This window comes from Egretta garzetta, unplaced genomic scaffold, assembly GCF_000687185.1.
Source record: "Egretta garzetta isolate BGI_Z169 unplaced genomic scaffold, ASM68718v1 scaffold170, whole genome shotgun sequence".
Classification (NCBI taxonomy): domain Eukaryota; kingdom Metazoa; phylum Chordata; class Aves; order Pelecaniformes; family Ardeidae; genus Egretta; species Egretta garzetta.
This window is the reverse complement of record NW_009258380.1, coordinates 225,096-247,983: the sequence shown is the minus strand read 5'-3', so window position 1 is coordinate 247,983 and position 22,888 is coordinate 225,096. Positions and strand designations below refer to the sequence as shown.

Genomic DNA, 22,888 nt, shown 5'->3' with positions numbered 1-22,888 from the left:
TGCTAGAGCCGAGCGAGACCCGCCCGTCCATCTCCGCCTGATGCCCTCACCTCGCTCGTCTTGCCTTGTGAGATGATTGACTTGCACTTTGGGCCTTTGAACTTAGCGCAGTGAGGTGGTTGTGATTTTTCTTTTTCCTATTTGCTGCGGCTCGGGAGGCAAGCGTGACTTGTCAGGGCAGTATGTTCCCCAAATGGGTATTTTCTTTTTTCTCTGTTGACTGTACGGTGCTGCGTACTTACCAGTGTCTGCACATAGCGTTTCCAAGTTTGAGGTCTGAAACTAATAAGGCTAAACTCTATTTGTGCCTATGATTTATTTTTTTTGGAAGTGTATTTGTCATTAAAGGTCGGTTTAGCTTGAGGAAATAACGTTATGTTGGACAAGTATAATTTACTTGCTTTTAAACTCCTAATCTGAGAGCAGTTGTTGGTCATAATTGGTTACCCTGAAACCTAGACAGGTCTTTAAAAATCCCCTTTTGTATAAAGAGAACTAGGTACTTACTTGTATCTCAACAGGGTAATGTAAAAGTTTTTTCCTACACTTTTAAATTGATAAAATTGGATGTTGATACTTGAAATTTGCTCTTCAAGATGTATTTTTCACAACTCGAGACATTCTGCTGGCTGTTGATGGAAGGTGACAGAACTCCTTAGCTGTTAGGACTGGAGGAAAAATGAGGAATATGCAGTACTCCAGATCACAAGCTTCAGTCACACAAGATGATGTTAGAAGTATGACAGATACTTAGAGTTTTAAAAATAGCTTGCGTAATAATGAAATTATTTTTTTTTACCACTTTTCTATGTGCACTTACTGGTGGCTCTTTATATGTACAACATTCCAGTTCAAAGCGTATTATATACATTATGTTAACATATATACACTATATTAACATATATTAGCACATTATATACATCAACTGCAACAGCACAAGCTCTTGGATGTTTTGCCTATGATCGGTTCCAGTGTTCCTGCCTGTGGTGAAGACTGCCAGCATCTGCTGCTTCAAAAAGAAAATTAAAAATGTTCTGGGAAACTGTGGGTTGCATCTTACCTGCGTATTTTATCTTATGCAAGCATAGGTGTTACACGTTTAAATGTTAGATCTGAGTCTGTTACTAAACTCAGGGCCTGAATGATATCATAAAGTAATGCGTACCGCAGGCTTACATGAATTCTAAAGAAAAGTATTAAAATAATCTTTATTTTTGATGACTGTATTTTTAAAAATTTGTTGATTTGAACGGATATGTAGAGCACTTTAGACAATTGTGCTTTGTCATCTCCTTCTTAGATCTTGCTAAAGGTCTTGCAGGTCTTCAAAGTCCCAAGGTAATTAATCCCTCCCTGTTGACATGGGTGGTTAATTGAGCAGCGATAATGGCTGGTGACTGGCTTATTTATCAGAACTGCTGAGCTAGGTGAATTGGAGTGACGAGTAGGGAATGCTGGAGGAAGTTTTGAGGGTGAGCATTATTTCCACTGGAGATGACCAGTATGGGTAATGAGGGAATAACTAATGTAACTTGCCCTGGATGTGCCGGATCTTTCCTTTCCTGTGAAAACTCAGTTCTTGCAGGCAGTGCGCTCTGCTGACCATGCTGAGAGAGAAGATGCATGATCTGGGAGCTCTAGGCTCAACTCTATGCTGTGGATAAGAAGAGAAAACTTTCTATGAAACACCACTCTGGGAAGTTTCTGCTTCCCCTGGTTATGTACCAGAAGGGGAAGGATCTGGAGGGGAATAGGAATAGGAGGGTTGATTTGGCAGACTTGATAACGAGTGGGGGGAAAAGGAGAATAGATGTTCAGTAAACAAGAGTGGACTGGTTATCAGCGAAGTTGAATTAACTTGTCTCAAAAAGGTTTTGGCCATCTAAACAGTGCTTTTACTTTTCTGAAGTTTGCGGCTCTTTAATAGTGGTTTAATAAACGATGTGGCAGTTCCAAACTAAGAAAGCAGATGGCAAAATTCCTGAGTTCATCTAGCTCACTGAAGTGGAAAATACAATTACTGGTTTGAGCTGCAGATAAATCAAAAAGGTGGGATTAAGAATGCGTTGACTCATCTGCAAATGGTACGGAGTTCTAGTGAAAGTTGGTCACAGAGCACAGGGAGTGACCTAGAGAGAGAGAGAGAGAGGAGTCATCTTTTAAAGGCTGACCTGAATGGTCTGTTATGGGGACGTCAGATCAGTTACGATGCCTATGCCCTCAGTGATAAATTAGCTTCCAAAGACTGTTGAAAACTTCGCAGCACTAGGGAGTACCCACAACATGTGCATAATTTAAGCTTTTATTTTGGATCTCGTTAGAATGAAAGAGTTGCTTGCTGAACTGAAAATTGTTTGCTTGGTTTCTTGGCACCGTGATGTGGTTTATTTCATATTGGTTGGGACTGACCTCTCTCCTCCTACAATATTGAGCTTTGGGTTTGGGGTGGGTGGGTGGTTGTTTGTTTGTTTTCCCTGAAATTACTGTTTTCTGTGAGGAATAGTGGAGAAAAAAATGAAGGGTGGTGAATTCTGAAATCTTTTTGACGAGCAGGTAAGCTGGATGCAAAGGATTGAGAGTTGGGTGATGGTATTATTCTGCTGGTATTTGTTCTCCTCAAACTCTGAAATATCTGGCGATCTCAGAAAACTGAAACAGTGCTAATGTTTGAGTTCAGACTCTCAGGTGAACTTCAAGCAGTAAATTAAGTCCCCATTCTGAGGGTATCACTACTGATAGGTATCTGCTGGCTTTACTGGCTTAACCCGGATGTTCATCTACGTATACGTGACTTTTAATTAACACATCTCTTCAGTATCTTTTGTACTTGATAGTCACTTGAAAGAATGACAAGATTATCTAACTCTGTACAGTCTGGTGGCTCAAACTGTTCTGTATCCAACTCGATATTTGGAAATCTGCTTTGAATTTCTGTTGAAGAGATGTGGGGTAGAGAAATACTACTTTTCAAGTAGAGCTTTGCAAGTCTACTCTTGGCTGTTAACATGTTGTGGGTTTTTTTAAGCCCACCAAAATTGAGTAGTTACGCTCATAAAAGTTATATTTTGAGCAGTAAAGCCACCTTTCAGTTCTTTATGCAAATCACACCTGATCAGAAGTAATAAAAACCCATGACTAAAATTCTGGTAGTTTCTCAAGGTAATTTTATGTGAGAAGAGTAATCAGTAACGTTTGTGACTCTGAGTCATCTTTGGGTTTCTTACTTTTGTATTTTAGCTTGGTTTATTCCTCAGCTGAAGTAGGAAAATAATGAATAATCGCTGGGTTTAGGTCAGAGCAGCAGATTGTTTGCCATGCAAAGAAAAAACCTGATTTCACACTGTCTGTTTCTGATTGTGTGGATAATCTGTTTCTTTTAGGCAAATCCTTGGAGTTGTCTTTTATTCTATGCTTCCTGTAGAGTGAGATTTTTCTTAGCTTTGTTTGTCTCAACACCGAATACTGAAAGATACTTAAATACCAGTAATGTTATTGTTGCATTTTTGTATTTCCTTGGTTTGGCGAATATATGTTTTGGTTTGTCTCTAGTTCAACAAAAGGCCAGCAGGAGGAGCTTTCAGTTTCCAGAAAGGATGGGAAGATTTGAACTCTGATTTTGCAAATAGTTAAGATGCATGGTTAGGATGTTTGTCTGAAGTCCTTGCAAAGAGATAGCAGCAGTCGTAACTTCGTTACCCTGCATGTGAGTGTGGGAGGTGGAAGCTAGGATTTAAAATTATTTGAACAAAATGCAGGCAAGTAAAAATGTGTAGTCCTACATTTCAGTAAGAATAATTGAATGCACAAATGTAGAATGTGGGGTGTGTGATTGAGTAGCCGTCCTTAGGAAGAAAATGTGCGGATTATTTTGGATCTGAAGTTGAATGCAAGCCAACATACACTATACAACAGGCAAGTGCTGTAGTGAATTGTAGGACTGTAACCTGCAGGGCAGAAAAATGGAATATAAGAGAACCCACCTCAACCTTTATTTTTCAGTTATTGTATAGACCCTGGTATTTCCTCAGTCTTTGTTAGCAAATGATGGTAATTTAAATGTCTTTGTTGGAGCAGAAATGTTTGACTTTGAGCTCTTTGCTGAATTTTGTTATTCCTTTCATCAAGTTGTTTGTTTCTTCTTGGCTATGTGGGAGCTACTTCCCTTGTTTCCATGTAATGAGAATGTGGTTTGACCTGCCCATGCATGAATTCAGTTTTAGTTTTCAAGCTCAATGATTCCATTCTTGAGTAATAGTTATTATTTTTTCATGTATTTTTGTGTTCTGTTCATCGAATGTTAAATAAATTATTGTACGTTGGCCAAATAATCAAGCAGATCTCCAGAAGACAAGGGAAACTTGCAAGAAGTTTTAATTATTTGAAGTTTAATTAAAACTAATTTTGTCCAGCCTTTAATTAAGAATGTGGAATGTATAGTCTCCAACTCTTAGGCATCTCCTCCAGAGGTGGAATTGACAGTTCTCAATGGTTTTGCAGCTTCAGTTTGTGTAAGCCAGCCTAACTGTAGTCCCTGTTGAAACAGCAGCTCTGCTTCTCCCGTGGCCAGGCGTTCTCGCTGTTGTTCTTGAGGCAATTAACTTTTTGTTGATGTTGAATTAATTTTCCAGTGTTTCAACAAGCTGATTTGACTGATGCTACAGGAGACTTAAGAGCACTGAATCAAATATGCCTGCAAGTCAAGAGGGAGAACGGGGCTGTGCCTTTTAGCCTGCAGTTTGATTTGGGTGTGAGTAGAGACTCTTTCCAAGCGCTGTCCAGTGTTCGAGAGGAGAGGTGCATCCTTCAGAATTCACAGCAGTCGACGTGCATGAGCCATACATAGTTCAACATCCATTTTTAGCAGCATTGCTGATTTAAGCAGTTTCTTTCCCTGGCTGCTGATAGGGATGGTGCGTTGTGTCTTCATTGCTCTGAAGTGAATGCTTGTGAGGCTGTGCAGTAAACGGGCTCAGGGAAGGGACCTGGCTGAGAAGATGCTTTCTCTGGTTCATTTGTTGGACCGGTTTCCTAAAGTGGGTTACTATTCAGCCGTGTAAATACTTGTCTCCTCACAGTAGAGGAGCTGGTGTGGTGGTAGGAGTAAGTAGCAGAGAATGGGAATCACTGTATGTTTAGTACAATTTAAATAAGAGGAAATGGGAAAGAAAATGAGGGACCTTGGGCATGAAAAGAAAGATACTCTTTTGGAAGAACGACGTCCTTGAATAAAGTGTTTGTTTTCTTTGCTCCATCAACATGCTTAGAAAGGCTTTCAAGTACAATTTTCTTTGGGGGGAAAAAAGCTTTTTTTAAAATCATTTATTCTAAAGAGAAATATCATACATCTCATTGTCTTCCCACTGAGTCCTGCTTTTAAAAAGGCTGTGTCTTCAGACTTTTTCCACTGCAGCACATAAAGTTTAATCCAATCTCAAAAAGAAAATGGCTTAAAATGTCAGGTGTTGCTGTATCATAAACTTTTCTTTTATGCTTATTGTCCTTGGAACAATGTCTATGAAAAATTTATGACAATGGTCAGGGGAGGAACGTTTAATGTACATATGAAGCAAACTGTAGATAGTCCTGTAACGGATCAAGCTGGAGGCAGTATGCGACAAATTTTGGGGTACTGATCACTGTATTGTCCACAGAATATGGAACAACTTAGAGATCACACATTCAGTCTGAACTCAAGTCAGTTTGAAGATCATGAGAGACTTCTAAATAATAGAAAGTTGTAAACATTTTTCCAGTAACCATTTTGAATGTTACCCTAATGTGTTCTTCAAAATTGGGTAAATGTTTCTTAATTAATGTAGGGGGGAGGAATGTTACAGTTCCCATCATGGGGAAAGGGCAGTAAACCAGACTCTTTTTTTTTTTATGAGCTTTAAAATTTTTATGACAGCACCATGCTTGCTTGTTTTGGCTGCTGTACAGGAGAGGTCAGAATAACAAGGACCTCCCAGATCTATGCCTGTTGAGAGAGACCTCTGAAGAAACCAAGCCTTTTCAGTGCTGCACTGCACTCGTCAGTCTCTGGATAAATATGGGTGATTCATCCAGTAATCCTCTGGTGTTGCTTGCACTGTGATGCTGAAATGATTTGTGGTTGGCCATCACAGAAGGGTAATGAAGGAAGATTATCGTAAGAAGTTTGGTAGTCTGTACCCCTTTTGAGATAGTGAGGGTGGCAGCTGATGATGTGTATTTTAACAGTAGCAAATATGTGATACTCTGAGGAGAATCTTAGCTTGTAGTCCAATTATAGTTGCAAAACATTGCTTTCAACTCAGTAAACTTTTAGATGGAAGAGGCTCTGCATTTGCTAAAGAAGCTGTGACTCAAATTGTTGAGCTTGAATATTTTATGTTAGATTACCAGCAGCCCCTCCCTCTCCTTGCAATGTGAAGTGATGTGGTAGGCATTAGAAAAAAGGATTGTAGAATCACAGAATCGTTTAGGTTAGAAAAGACCTTTAAGATCACCAAGTCCGACCGTGTATGCATCTTTGGAAGTGTATCATTTGTACCCTTGAAGATGAAAGAAGCAAGGGAATGGAAATAATGCTTTCTTGTTAGCTAAAACATCTGAGGTATAGATGACGCATGTGGTAGCTTCAGCAGCTGGGGCTGCAATTTTGGCTGCTGTCAGCAGAGGCGGCTGCCCAACTGATGCTGAGTGGGAGGATTTGCAGCAATGCATTTTCTTGTACAAGGGAGAATGGAGTCTGAAGATGACCTGGCGGGGACTGAAGAACCACCTGGGTTGAAGAAATGACACAGGAAAATAGAAGCTTTCTTCTGCCTGTGGAGCCAGGGGTGGATTTTGGTGTCTGCAAGCTTTTGGGATAAGGGAAGGAATGGAATACGGGTAGATTTCAGCAAAATGGGCGATGTGGAGAGAATTGGAGTGGGAAACAGTAAAGGGAGCAAGAATTGATTGAGTATCCTGTGAAATAGGAGAGAAGTAGTGTATTTAGGGAGATGAATAAAGAGAACTAGGATTAAGAAAATTCAAGAAGTGAAGCAGAAGAGACTGCACGTACATACATGTTTTTGTTTCATGTTAGCTATGTGCAAGGTGCTTGAGATTATTTGAGAATTGAGAAAATACACCTTTGGGCTCGGCTGACAATGCTTAAAATGAACAGAAAAATCTCCCGGTGTTCTTGCATATGTCTTGTTCCAGCATTGCAGTGCTGGAACAATGCTTGTCCTTGCAGGGTGTAGTTGCTTGGCATGCTGGTTTGTGTCTGTCAGTTGATCGTTAGTGATACCACAGCTGTCCCCATGGTGACAGGAAGTCCAATGCCTTAACTTCATTCTTTCAGAGTTCCAAGTAGTGACCTCCGTAATTCCCCCATTAAATTCTCATGACTGGTTTGCAGATTGTGATCTGCAGAAGCCATATTTCCATATACGGTTCAGAGAGCCTATGACCAAATCCATGGACGTTCATATTAAGGTCATTTGGCAATTTATGTAACTAGAGATGCTTCCTGGATAGTGTCCTGCCCCTAGATGTCCCCCACAGGGATGGGAAATTACAGAATCACAGAGACTTAGATGCCTGGATGTTGCCCACAGAAGAGCAGTGGCAGTGCTGGAAAGAGTATGTAGAAGGAGAGCTGGAAAAGGAACAAGCTGCAGAGCAAGCAATAGGCTCAATCCCTAATCACTGGCTCAATTCATAATTGCGCTCTGGTTGGAGCATCTTGATTTCACTAAAGAGTCTGGTCCTTTCCAGAACAGACAAAATACTTCTCAGTTGGGTTGGCAATTCTGTTGTGAAGTAAGAAGTCAAGGTCGATCCTGAACACTGGCTTGTTAAAGAGTAGTTCAGCAACTAACCAACTCCAGTTCAAATAAGCCTAAATTTCTTTTCCACTGTGAACCTCAAAAGCAGTGTTTAAATGCATCAAACAATAGTGAGCTGATGAATCAGTCTCAACATACAAAGGCTCTTTCTAGGCAGCAGGCAAAAGGCTTAATGAATGCAGAGTAAGAAATAGATCCAATGATTTTAATCCCAGCAGAAATACATCCCTCATTGAAGCTGGTGGGGAAAGAGGCATGATGCTGGTAAAAGGTTTTTCTGTTGATAGGGGAGAGCCTGTGTTGGTACATGGTCCCACACAGTGGGGTTTTTTGTGTTTCGGTTTTGGTTTTTCTTTTTGGTGTAGTTTTTGTTTTGTTTTGTTTTTAATGCTGCTCGTGTGACCCCCTCTTTTTGGTGTAGTTTTTGTTTTGTTTTGTTTTTTTTTTTAATGCTGCTCGTGTGACCCCCAATCAATTATTAAGGACTCCTCCTTCCAAAGGGCTGCTTGAATACTGCATGGATGATACCTACCAGGAGATGCTGAAACTCAGAACATTGTGCATCAAAGCAGAGCAATGTTCAGACCGATGTGCGCAAATAATAAGAGGCAGTTTATTTAGTATACTCTGTAGTTGTAGGCTTCAGCTGACTTGTTTTGAAAGTGGACTGAGATCCAGTTTTGTAGCTAGAGCAGTTTCCCATTACTTCCAGCCTGAGGTCACATCATACTTTCTCGCTCTGCAGATGTCATTACGTTTCATACGTGCTAGCTTGTCAAAGTTGCAGACCAGAGAGGACTTTGTATGAGCTAAAGAATAACCATCATGTAGGTAGAGGATTGCTCCTTTAAGACCATCATAACCTGTTACCGTACCTCTTATCTGTATTCCTGGTTAGTAGCTGTTAAAGAGATGAGAATTTCACAGCAGTGTTTGTTACTTTTCTATTTCTTAAAGCCAGGGTTAGTCTCGTATCTTACTCTGACTTAGAAAGGTAACATTTGAAAGCTTTATTTCATCCCATACAGTCTGAACTATATATTTTCATACAATAAGGACATCGCGAGACAAAAATACTCATCAGGATATTTAAATTTATAGTATTTACTGAAGTGGCTTTTGTATGCTAATTATTGGAGTAGAACTCCTACTGCATTAATTAAGCAAATCTTCGATAGGCAGTTCCAAAGCCAATACCATATTGACAACTGCTTGAATGGTTAATGAAGATAAATGTGACTGGCATCATAAGAGGGGATTAAACTTTACCCATTCACGGGGGGGGGGGAAAAAAAAATACGGAATATGTAAACATTATCTCAGTGGGTGCTGTTGATCAAAATAAATACTCTTACACAAATGACATACAAGCAATCAGATTCTTTGTTGGCAGTAAGAGTCATGGTATAATGAGTAGCCATTTTTCTGGTAGTTACCAAGCCTCTGACCCTTAGGTATACATATGAAGGGTCAGATATTCCATATGGCCACTGGTTTTAGCCAGGTGGGACTTTAAAAACAAACAATCCCCGCTACCTTTCCCCCTTCATCCCCCCAACCAGGCAACAAAAAAAAAAAAAGCAAAAAAATCCCACGTAAAGCCCTTCAAACCTTAGAGGCTAAGCACTGGAGGAATTAATCAAGAAATACTCTTCATCTTACACAGAATTCTTCTGTGGGATTAGTAAGGAGTAGATCTGTAGTAAAAAAACAGCCATGCGTGCTTTACTTTTTTTAAATCTCTGAGCTGCTGTTATTCAGAACGGTCGAAGTCTTCAAGAGAGATTTTTAGAAAGATAATTAAATGTGCGGAACCAATAGAGACTGTCTTTGAGTGTCTTTACAGAAGGAAAGGCTGCAGTTTGTGCATTAATAGACCCCAAAGTACTGGCACGGGAAAAGTATCTTAAAAGTTGTCACTGGAAGACAAGTCTAAGGTAGGGCTTATAGTCAGGAAACGGAAGCATAGGAAATCAATTTATATGCAGGATGAATTTCTTAGTTCTTTCAGGCATCACTTTTTAGATTGAGATTTTTTTTGTCTTCAGTCTCATATAGTTCGACAATCTGGAAAACAGCATGAAAGGAAAGAGCTCTTGGGAAGCCTTGACATTACCATAAGAGCTGACATATTTTTTATGTAAGTTATCACTGTAGTATTCTGTATACTCATCATAAACCGTAGAGGCAGTCACTTGTTGGCAACATACTAATTTAAGCCAGTGATGCCATCCACTTACATTTGCTATTCTATGTTTTAGGATGTGATAAAATTGTGTAAATTTCCAAGTTACTTGTACTACCTTGGAGCGAAGTTTTGTATCTCCCATTTAAGAGGAGATCTATTGTACTCATACTGGAGTTACTAAAATCTGCCTAATTGTGCAGTTGCTTCAGATCCTACATTTTATGGGGACCTTACTTGTTTAGTTTCCCGTGGAAACAAGGCTCACATGACCCTGTGTGTGTTGGCCATGTGTATCCAAATTCATCTCCAGTCAAAAATTTTTTTTGCCTGTTGTCTGGTGTGGACAGTTGTGATAGATAAGGATCTTAAGGAAATAGAGCTCTCCAAGACAGTGTGGTTCCAAGTTTTATGAAAATAAATAGCTAATAGAGGGGAGCAATTCTGTTCATGTCTTCATGGAAAAAGATCTGAAGTGCGTGTCTTACTAGAAAATAAAGAGGAGGAAAAACTGCTATGAATGCCCAAGCTTCAGGAGGTCCTTTCTTGGCATTTGCACCTTCATGGGCAGCAAATGAACCAGGAAATGTGAAAATGCGGGTTCTGCTGTTCGTAATGAACTATTATAGGAAATTAAGAATGAAGTCTTGGAACAGTATGCAGGATAGTTAAGGGCGAAAAGAACTGTCCTGACTTGTTAAAATAATTTAGTTTAACTGTTCATTCTGATCATGGTTTTGTTTCTGTATTAGCAGATATTGTCCTCTCATCTAGTTTCTGTTCATAGATGGGAACTTCCTCACAATCCCAGTACTATTTTGAATTTCCTTTTGTTTTCTGTTCTTTTTTATTTATTTATTTATTTATTTAACAAAAGCAAATTAAGAGAAATAAAACTTCCCTAGCTTAACAAGCAGGTGGACAAATGGTGTGGTCTGAACTGCTTGGATAGAGAGTATTAGCTTCTCTCAGTTGTTTGCTTTTGGGAGTTTGGAAAACGATGTAATGACCTTAGTGGATGAGCTAAGTAGCCAGATTGAAGCAAGCTCTTGGCATCTGGGAAACTGTTTAAACCATGGGGTTTTTTTCCAGTCTGTATTAATACTTATGTTTGGGGGCTTAGTTAGTTTTGCACTGTAAGTTGTTTGCTTTTTTTTTTTTGAGTCTGATAACTGCTCCCCCCCCCCCTTTTTTTTTTTTAGAGTTTTTTCTTGTTTTGTTAAGACGTTCTGTTTTGTTTCTTTCAGCAGCTTAGAAACCTGGTAGAGCAAGTAAGGCCTAAAGCCTTATTTGGTACCTGTTTCAAAGGAGTTTTGATTTTCAGTTAATACTGAGTTAGACCTCTATAGTCATCTTTTAAAGAAAATGAGGGACGGAACCGCAGTCCTAATATATGATCCAGAGGAAAAAATAAAAAGAGCTGCTTCCAACTCCTTAGTCCTCATAATTATTAATTTGAATTTAATAATTTATAGTTGAAAATACTGAAATACTGGATTTCTGATATTTATTTTCTTTCTCTTTTAAGACAAGTACTGAAATACCTGAGCTGTGCTGGTATATGTAAATACACTTGATCCATTCCAAACATATTCTGATAACTGTCTTAATGAAAGCTTTCAAGGAATTATTGGCTCTTTAATTGGAACTTTAATTGTCTTTGGGTTAAGATACAGTCTTTCAGCATGCTTGCATATATATGTCTAATTTCTTTAAAATATATTCTAAAGAATTCTTCAGTGATCTGTTTTGTATATCTAATGCTTTTGTTTCAACAGGTAGCATTACTGGGATTAGATGTTTTAGGTGCCTTTGTTGACAGACTATCAGGACGCTTTAAATCCTATATAGGAACTGGTAAGTGAAATACAATTTTCTTTTTCTTAAGACCAAAAAATAAAACACTTTTTTTTTTTTTCTTCTCTTGCCCTAGCAGCTGAAGTGCAACATGTTGAAAGCTTTCTGAGCTAATTATAATATATTGATAGGCATCTTATTGCTGTTGTTGGCTTTTAAATAATTTTATATTAATTTGTAAATACTAATTTGTCATGCAATCCCTGATTTCTAGTGGTGGTTGGGATTTTTTTAGAGGTTCCAGGAATGTCTTTTCAATAATAAGTTTCATGCTCTAAAGTTGCTTACCACTCCCATGCTATGTACTTGCTTACTACTCCCCAAGACAGTCATCTAAAAATTACATTGGAATGTGTTACCTTTAACGTGTGTTAAAGATTGAAGGTTTTATTTGCAGATCACTTTAATTAGAGCCTTATGTCTGCTGAAGCCTGTGGTCTCAGAGGATTATCTGGTCTACCTCCTGTTAGATAACTGGAATGTAGTTTTTAGTAGTCTAAACTTTTTATGGAAAGGAAAAAAAAAAAGTACTAACTGTTATTCTTGTGTGAAATGCTTACTCGAATGCATTACAAATTAATGGATCTACATGTGTCTGAGAATGGAACAGTTGTTGTGGGAAGTACAAGCAAACCACGCTGCTCAACTCATTTTGCTGCTGTCCTTGAAAAGAGATCGTGATACTAGAGCATTAACACTGGTGTTACATCACTGGCTATTTTTAACAGAATTTTCCAGCTTAGTGTCCTTTTCCAAAATTTGTGTGAATTATCTTGCACCTTGTTCCCACATGCCTAGCTATCTCAAATCGTCTCAAAATGTTAAGCTTCCTCTTCTTTATGTGTTTACTTCTGTATTTAAGAGTTAAATTGGCAACATTTGTAAGTTTAGGAACGCAAAGTATAGTTTATGACAAGTTACTAACTAAATTCACTGAAAGCATATTTTGGGATGCTGTAGAACAACTGCAATTGTGTGCTACAGAATTTAAATCTATTTTGTTGCAGAGGGTTTTTCTTTGGCTGGTTAGTTTTGTATTGGAGCAGTGTAAGGGAACTGGAGGCGTATTGTGCTATGCAGAATATTGATTTCTGAATAGTCTCCATTTGTAGCTACAAGCAGTGCTAGGCTTCAGAGCGTTACTATGTTTTGATTTATATTTTAGTGGTGTGTAGAACTTAAAATTACAGCAACTTCATTAAACGTTGGAAAGCTTTTTTCATTTCTTCTGGTTGTGTTTTTTTAACTGTGGACTATTTGGGAATAGTTTGAAAACACTTTTTTTCTTTTGTCCCACTCTTTGAGTAGTTTGAGACTATGGCAACTTAAAGATTTAAATTTCAGTAGTCAGTAGCATTTATATTTAAAAAAAAAAAGAAAGAGTACTGGCAGTGGGTGACCATCAAACGTGTAACATCAATAGACATCTGAAGCTCTGTACTCCAGAAGTACTTTTTAGAAAAGCTGAGGAGTAGTGCCTTCAACTTCAATTGTTCTTCTGAGCGTCTCTAGAATCAGGACCCGTAGAGTACATTATGCTAAATATGCAAGTCACTGCTGTGCATGATCAGCTTTTATATAGGCTTAACAGACACTGAAATGTTAGTCTCAGTAAAGGCAGAAAACAATCTTTATTTTAGATGACTTTTTAAAAGAGTGATTTATAGTATGAATTCTCTTCAGCTGGTAGCTGTCTCTCCAAGTCTTATAACAAGATTTGGATCATTTTCAGTTTTTGTCAGTGAAGCAGTAATACAAAAACTTTATTGTAAATGTCTGGGAGCGTGATAGTCTGAGGTTTATGAGAGTAATTAAAAACACACTGGTGAGCAAGTAAACTTGCTTCCTTCAAGAAAACATAAAAGAACCAGCAGTTTCCCAAATCATGTTCTGTTGACTCTGCGGGTTTGGCTTCTAATGTAATTTGAGAATGACTCCTGTAAGTCAGACCAAAGACTCAGGTCTGACAGCAATCTGTCTGCAGACACCTGAGAAGAAAGTGGGGACAGGACAAACATGCAGTGATAACTTCTTCAGTGTGACCCCCCCTAGCTGTCAGCAGCCTTGCAGTTTAGGGCCAGCAGAGGCAGATGGTATCTTCAGTGTCTCCCCTGTCACCCCGTTTTCCTACAGCTTTATCTGGTTGGTTTTTGGACCCACATAGACCTTTGGCTTCTACAGTGTGCTGTAGTAGTGCTTAATTATGCAAAACTCTTGTTTTGGACTGGCTGCCTGGTAATTTGATGCTTGCTAGACCTTGGGTTAGAGATGTCAGCCATAATTTCTTACCTTCTTGTCTGCTAGTCTTCTTTTATGAATCTCTTCTGTGCCTCTCCTCTGCTATCCTCTCCTGCCCTGGTTAAGAGTCCCAGCCTAATTTTTTTCATGTGTACACATGGTTCCACAGCTTTTATGGTTCTTGTTTCCCCTTTCAGTGTCTTTCTGTTGTAGTGCTTTTGAGTTGAGGAAGCCATAACAGCACAAATGCAGCATATGTTTATAGTGGCTTAACTCTGTTTAGTTTTATTATGTCATCTATTACTTTCATAATTATTAATAATCTATTTCTTTGTTACATCACTGCTTCCTGAAAATTGACCTGAATATATTCATGAGACTGTCTACTGTAACAACCTGTTTCCTGTGCAGTTATGGAGGATTTAGCATCCACTTTCCAGGGTGGTGTCTCTTCCTCCAGGCTTTTATCATTATGGTACTTTTCTTGCTGTAAGACCCCTTCTTGAGAACTGTGTGAAAATCCAAGTGCACTGTTAGCTGAGTTACCTTCTTGCACAGCTCTTCTGTAGAGAGTTCTTACAAGTTTGTGAGGTACAGCTTCTTTTTATAAAGGCTGTATTGTCTCTTCTGTGCCCTCTGACTGCGCTGACTCTGTGTACTGACTCTAATTATAGAGAGTTCTTTACAGATGCCAAAAGAAACTAGAACCATAGAATGATTTAGGTTGGAAAAAGACCCTTAAGACCATCGAGTCTCAACTGTAAGCCTAACACTGCCAGGTCCACCACTAAACCATGTCCCTAAGCTCCACGTCTACATGTCTTTTAAATACCTCCAGAGATGGTGACTCCACCACTTCCTTGGGCAGCCCATTCCAATGCTTTCACAACCCTTTTGGTAAAGAAACTATTCTTCATAGCCAATCTAAACCTTCCCTGGCACAACTTGAGGCCATTTCCTCTCGTCCTATGGCTTGTTACTTGGGAGAAGAGACCAACACTCACCTCACTACAACCTCCTTTCAGGCAGTTGTAGAGGGCAATAAGGTCTCCCCTCAGCCTCCTCTTCTCCAGGCTGAACAACCGCAGTTCCTGCATCCACTCCTCGTAAGACTGGTGCTCCAGACCCTTCACCGGCTTTGTTGCCCTTCTCTGGACATGGTCCAGCACCTCAATGTCCTTGTAGTGAGAGGCCCAAAACTGAACACAGTATTCAAGGTGTGGCCTCACCAGTGCCAAGTACAGGGGGATGATCGCTCCCCTCGTCCTGCTGGCCACGCTATTTCTGATACAAGCCAGGATGCTGTTGGCCTTCTTGGCCACCTCTGGGCACACTGCCAGCTTATGTTTAGCCAGCTGTCAACCAGCATCCCCAGGTCCTTTTTCAGACAGGCAGCTTTCCATCCGCTCTTTCCCAAGCCTGTAGCATTGCCTGGGGTTGTGATCCAAGTGCAGGACCTGGCACTTGGCTTTGTTGAACCTTATACAATTGGCCTCAGCCTGTCCAGATCCCTCTGCGGAGCCTTCCTACCCTCAAGCAGATCGACATTCCTGCCCAGTTTGGTGTCATCTGCAAACCTACTAAGGGTGCAGTCAATCCCCTCATGAGACCATTGATAAAGATAATAAACAACTGAGCCTTGGGGAGCTTGTGACTGGCTGCCAACTGGATTTAACTGCATTCACCACCACCCTCTGGGCCCAGCCATCCAGCCGGTTTTTAACCCAGCGAAGAGTACACCCATCCACACTATGAGCAGCCAGTATCTCTGGGAGAATGCTGTGGGAGTACTTCTAGTTCAGGTTTTAGATGTAACCTCTTTGTTACATCTGGATGATGAAAATTGTTTAGAAGTAGGAAAAAAGAAGCTTCCCACACCCACCCCAAAACTTCTACAAAGTTTCCATAGTTATGCATTTGAGAAGGATCGGCTGTTCTACACAAACTGCCATTTTAGCATTTTTTTTGTGACTTGGTTATATTCAGTTAGGTCATTGTTTGTTGTGAACATAGTTAATGAGGTGGGTTATTATATATTGCAAATTTGCAATTCCTACAGGTTGATATGAGGAGAAAATAAAGATTATAGTATTAAGCCTGAAAATGTTGGGCAATTTGGAAGTAAAAAATCTCAACTAAGTCATTAGGTTCTTATAGCCCAACATGAAGTCTTAGTAGTATTTTATATGGTAGGCATCTGCTTTCTTCTCATTTGGTCAAATAAATGAGTTTTGGTTTTTTTGGGGTTTTTTTTGTTTTTTTTTTTTGAAGACAAGCATAAGAAAACTTTTCTAGGCAATTTAATTATTACTTTGAAATATTCAAAATATAGTTAAGTTCTCTTTTGTTGCGGTAAGTTATTGTAGGTACTTGCATTCTCACTGAAGATCAGGGTTGCACTGTGAATATAGTGAAGGAAGATGTATATGTAAAATACCTACCTACTCTGATTTCTGTCTTTTTAAAAATACAATAAATACTATTTTCTAGGCGGAGTTTCATTTTTGTATGTTGCTTACCTTATTTCACCTACTAGAAGGAAAAAGTTATTTACGACAAACTGCGTCTTGTGATTGAAACACTGGCACAGGTTGCCCAGAGAGGTGGTGGAGGCCCCATCCCTGGAAACATTCAAGGCCAGGTTGGACGGGGCTCTGAGCAACCTGATCTGGTTAGCGGTGTCCCTGCTCCTGCAGGGGGCTTGGACTAGATGACCTCTAGGGGTCCCTTCCAACCCAAAACATTCTATGATTCTATGATCGGTATTTTTTGTCATAAAATACCTGGAACCTTAAATGTATTTTTGTCTTAATAAAGAGTGTTACATTTTGGTGACCCTGACATGTTTTTATTCATGATTCGATTCAGAACTCTGTAAACGATGGAAGTATTATAGTGTATTACCCAACTATAACATGGAAAAACCTATCTTCCCCCCCCCCCCCCCCCACTTTCCCCCCCCCCCCCCCCCCATTTAATTTCCTGTTTGGTTATGATGGGGATAGATTTCTTTAAGTGCAGGGAAAAATAAATAATGTGACTGAATATTCACCCCTGTAAGCATTACAGGCTTTTTGCTATGATGTAAAAAACATGAATGCTTTATTATTTCCATCTTTACAGCCTACACGTACGCCGTGAATTAGATTTGGGCAAAATCAATACAATAGTTGTAGGACAGATGCTTTCCAATCTTCTGAAGAGCATGTTAGTGATCATTGTATTGAAGTATAATGCCTGATAAGAGACTTAATTCGGTTTCCTAGGCAACAATCTCATGTTGCAGTAACTTTCTTCCAAGGTGTTATCCTTCTATGATTAACCACATTGCGCGTTCTCTGCAGCTGGCATTAGTGTTCTGGGAACTTGGACACACAAATTTGGAATCTGTTTTTCAGTTCTTCCAGTGAAGATGCTTGAAAATACTTTGCAAGCAATAAATATAAATATCAGGGTATGCATTAGTTCGTAAGACTATGTGGCTATATTCTGGAAAAAATAAAGCAGATTAAGGAGTGTTTGAGTGTTACATCTTTCAGTATTTAAAACTACTGCTTGTTCTGTGATTAAAAGAGATTATGTAAGAGTACATAATTACCCTGTCACAATCTCTTTTCCCAGGTGATGGCATTAATTATTAAAGCATTGTATATCAGAAATAAAAGACTATTAGAATTCTGGGCAAATGTGACTGGATGATAAGAGTTTCTGGGAAAAGTCTCTATTCATACTTGTAGTTTTGCTTTCTAAAAGGAGTGAATTTTGTTTTGCCCTCTTGTTGTTGTCAAAGGAATGGGAGGAAAAAGTATATTAATGGTATATGGAATCTCTTTCAATTTTAATGTGGTGTGACATTTTACTGCATATATTGAACCGTCCATTAGTCTATGATATAATTATATTGTCATTCACTTTCACATACAACCTTACAAGATGTTGGAAAATACGTTATCTGCAAATTAAAGATAGTTGAAACTTAAAAAAGACAAAACATGGATACACATTATATTTATATACGTACATATATGTATGTCTGAATATACATACACATTTTACACACAAAAACCCCATATGTAAATGTGTGTAGATGTGTAATAGCAGTTTCAAATTCTTCTTACTGTTAAAAGAAACCAGTGGGCAAAAATAATTTTGGAAGATAGTTGTAGTGCTGTATACTAAGATGTGAAAGCAATTTGAAGTGCTTAAATTCTTTCCCAAGTGGCTTCTAGAAGTGTTGGAAGAACCTTTAAATTAGACTCTTCAGAATAATTTAAATGCTTTTTCAAATTTATTGTCATAATTAAGCATGCAAGTATGTTGCCTGATTTATTTTAAAGCAGTTGTAAGGACTTGTAATGTGGATTAATTTTTTGAGTGAATTTGGATTAAAAGCATTCGGTATAAGTATTTGGAAGTATTTGTTTGAGTAAGACTGTATTTAGATAAGTGACACCCAAGTTCTTAATTTTTGCTTTTTCTCCTGCTTAATGATTGACATTTTTGAATGGAAAAGACTTAAATGCGCAATCAAGACATGACTCTTCAATAAGTGGTTTTAATGACATACGGAGAAATGCTTTCCTCAACATGATGAAAACCAAGAACTGTTTTGCCATGAGCTACCATGGATATATAGCATGTAGAAAAATATTGGAACTTCAGGTTTTGAGGACTGACCGATTTTTATTCATATTTTTCATTTTTATTAATTTCATTTAAATGTTGAGACTAATGGCATGATCTACTGTAGGATTTCAGATTACAGATGCTTGCAGAACACCTAAACATAAAATCTGGAATAATTTAGGTTGGAAGGGACCTTCAGGATCATCTGGCCCGTGTCTCTGCTTAAAGTTTGGCCAAACTCAGATGTTAGAGAAAACTTTGAAATTCAGTAATTCAAGAAGTTGAACTGCTCAGATAATGTAAAGCAAGCTTTTCTATTTATGTGAGATAAATCTTGTCTCAAAGATACCTTATTGCATCTAAATGTAAGTCAGGTGTTGTGTCTGGCATGGCCTTTTCATTTTACTGCTTATTGACCTCAGGAAAAGCTCTGTTGGATATGTGTTGTAGGATTTTCTTAAACAATAAAATGTTGAGTATTTCAGAGGTTTTTTTTAGAAATGGCTTTTAGAGGAGACTCCAATATTTGTATTTTTTTTCGCCAGAATAGATGTTTTGAATCGCTTTTATGTTTTCAAATTTAACAAAGAGATGAACTTCCTGCAACGTCTCAGAAAATTCTTAAATTTTCTTTGGTTCCCTATATAGTTAATGATCATAGCTGATTTAAGTGGTGACTTTTTTTTCATCTTGGTGACAGATTCCCTAAAGCTTTAGTAAAAAAAAAAAAAAAAAAAAAAAAAAAAAAATCTTTGTGGCTTTTTAAAGCTCTTTATGTCCTGGCTGGCTAGAACTGGAATTTATTAGTAGTGGGAATGAATTTTACCTGAAGTGATCCATGCTTGAGCGATAGGCAGTGACTTAGAGTACCATCTGTTTGCTGTCTGTGGGTGCTTCACTGTGTGACACCTAGAAATACGGAGCCATTAAATAAGAGTAGAGAAATCCTAGCCTGCCTTGGTTTCTATTTGGTTCTAATTAATACTACTTCTGTAAAAACCTGCCCTGGAGCTAAAAAATTTCAGATGACATGAACATTTGTTCTCGACCTTCTGGTTTTCTTGCTGGTCTCACATACCTCTTGAAATAAGCCCTTTGGACTTGAAGGCTCTCTTATGTTCCTGAGACTGATACCCTGATAGACTTCTGGATGTATCATATAAAAAAAAAAAGTGTTTGTTTTTTCCCTCCACTACTGGTGATGAAGAGTATATCTCATTAATCCCATTAATGCTTTTCTTACTTGGCTCCTGGAGGAACTCAAAGAAGCACATTAATGTGTGCCATGGCTTTTTATTAAATTTCCTGTCAACTGGACTTTATCTTGAGGAGGGGAGCAGAGAGGCACGCTCCAAGAACCTGCTAATGATTCTTTGCTTAGAAGTAGTCCTTGGCCATGTGGGTCCGTCAGACCAGCCCCATTGCTGGCCCCATAGGAGCCTTTGTGGGTGGGATTCCTCTCTTTCCCATGCATCTTATCCAGAAGAATGGAGACTGCTCTAATTGCAGAGGCAGCTGTTTCCCGCCCTCCTTTCTAATGGCAGCTGTTTAACACCCTTGCCTGAGCTGGCAAGGTTTCTGAGAAAATCAGGAAGATACTGCTGCCTGGGTTTAATCTGTTTCTGTCCTCAAAAGTCTTTTCTTTTAATATCCAAGACGAGAAGTTAGACTTCTTAGTAACAGAATTTTTGCCAACACTGATGTTGCTTACTTGGTAGAGATTCTTATTTGCTTAATGCTTTTTTGTAAGTCTTTGCAGTAGAGCAGACATGGACTATCTAAAGCTGGTTCATCGAAATGGGTAGACGTGAGAGGGTATACATAAAACGGGCATTTACAAAGAGCAGGTAAGAGAGAAGGAATAGAGAGGGAGCTGTGAGCGGTAACACAAACTGGAAAGCTCCATCTGTGTCATAACAGAAGGAACTCCTGTTAAAGTTTAACAAAAGGAAATTGTTTGTGCTACCTGTGGCATTCTTTGCTGCAGGGGATCATACAGTTAAGCTGCTCAGGATTTTTAAAAATACATTGTGTGCCATTCTGGGCACTGATTTCTGTGATTTACTTGTTTATCATCTTCAGTCCTGGTAGAGGAAGTAAATATTTAATCTCTCAAGGCTGTACTCTGACTCTCCGGGCTGGTTTTGGTCTTAACTCTTGCATCTACTGTCCAACTAGTGGTGATAAAATCATTATGTGAATCTGTGTAAATGAAAATTTAATTAGGTTTACACAAGCCAAGAGGAGGAAGACAAATGATGGAAAAGAAATGAACGGGACAACAAGCTCTGTTAGGGATATAATGGAAAGGTAACTATGATGCAGTTAGAAAGGAAAAAGGCATAAATAGCAGCTCAGATGTAAATAGGTCTGTTTGAGGTAGATCTGGTAGGATTAATGTGTGCTATAGAATATTTTTACTAACACTCCTAAGTTTTCTTCAGTAATCAAAACCTGTAAAATCATGGTATAACAATGTAGACAAGAGGAAAAAATCAGGAGTGGCTGACAGTGATAGGAAGCTTTGACAATATGCTAAAATGTGGTGAAAAGCCATGGGATATAATGCTGCTTGGCTCTGCAAAATACAAGCAGCAACTGCAAAGGGAATCAGTATTTCCTAAATGTAGTGTAACGTTTCTCTGCATATCAGCAGAAATAAATAAAAGGAAGAAAGTTGTCATATGCTACTAGGTTTTCCAAAATCCCTTTGAAATAATTGAAACTAGGCAACAGAAAGAAGTAAGATGGATAAGGTTAATATAAAACAGTAGGAGTGCATGAATCCATATTGAATGTGACAAATTATATATTTCACTGGATAACTTGTTAGGAGACTACCACTTTGAATACTACCCTCATGCATGGTCCTACTTCGTCCTCCTCACCTTTCTTTTAACTCCAACATCTGTTTGAAATTGGTTAGTTTGCACACAGATGCCAGAAACGACCAACTGCATATATTTGTGCTGCAGCATAAAGGACAACGCTAATTTGATAATGCTGATGAGAAAGCATGTAAAACTTAAAGGAAGAGTGGCAGCCAAAATGATGGTTCAGTTGTATTTGGAATGAAGTCGAGGGTGGGGGGAGCATTGTTCTTAGTGATGTGTTTTCTGGTCTCCATTCTTTGGGATGTAGTAGTGCTCTGATCTTCTAAAGCAGAGACTTGATTTTTGGCAAAGGGTGCCTTTGTATTGTAAGTATGACTTCAGCTGCTTATGGTAGGGATAGAAACCTGCCTCAATCTGGCCAAGGTAAAAATCTTTTCATAAAATCCTAGTGCGCAAACACCCAGCATATACGTTCTAAGGTACCAAAACCTCCACAGGCTGTTCCTGTTGGCTCAGTTCCGACATACCTCTTAGCTTGTGCATTTGATTGATGTGTGCCTGTCATCTTGAAAGTCTGAGTATGTTCCTCAGTTCACCTTGTAAACAGACAAATACTGGTACAAGGAGTGGTATGGGCTGGGGGCGGGGAGGGGGGCAGAACAGTGGTTGGGTTAGTGAGTAGGCAAAGCTGCTGCTTTCTAGTGACAGTACTGGCTTAGCCTGATACAGAGCAAAAGATGGCGTTGTACTGTCATCTCTGATGCTCAGCTGTAACTGCTGCTTTGGGCTTAGGTGAGGTTTCTTAAAGTTTCTTATGCTCTGTGATTTTGGCTGGGCAGGACTAGAGAGGAGAGAGGAGCAAGGAGAGGTCAGGAGGCCTGGAGTAGTAGAGAAAAGAGAAGGGTGATCAGCAAAACAGGATGCTGGGATGGCCCTGAGCATCTCAAGTGTTGTCAGAATGTTTAGGTTGGGAGATGTGTTTCCCGCTCATTCCTAGAAAGGACAGCTAACGTGATTCAGCTGTCTTTCACTATAGCTCTCCCTAGACGTTTCTAACATTTGGAGAAAAAGTGATGAAGGCATTAGGAATTGAAATTGAAATATGCTTGATGAAGATCCCCTTCTGGTTGAGCGTTCTGCAACTTCATCATTAGGCAACCAACTTCAAATAATTTCCTATTGGAGCTTATTCTGACAGAAAAGATGGACTACCAAACTGAAAACCAGCTGGCGGTTGCCAGCATTCAACAGCCTGATTTCATTTATCTTATGTGAACAGAATATATCATGCCTTATATGGGGTCTTACAGAAACTTGAGATTTGGGGG

At 39.0% G+C, this 22,888-nt stretch overlaps 1 protein-coding gene across 16 annotated transcripts in view; it reads left to right on the top strand.

Moving 5' to 3' along the window:
• Window positions 1-22,888, top strand: part of CLASP2 (cytoplasmic linker associated protein 2) — a 153,408-nt gene that overhangs the window by 1,184 nt on the left and 129,336 nt on the right. For all 16 annotated transcript variants that reach the window (XR_004842303.1, XM_035896533.1, XM_035896523.1 and 13 more), the window contains exon 2: window positions 11,784-11,862. Coding sequence is in view for 15 of the 16 variants with exons in the window: in XM_035896533.1 (XP_035752426.1) it covers window positions 11,784-11,862 (79 nt within the window). In the remaining variant the exon portion in view is untranslated. The remainder of the gene's footprint in view (window positions 1-11,783; window positions 11,863-22,888) is intronic.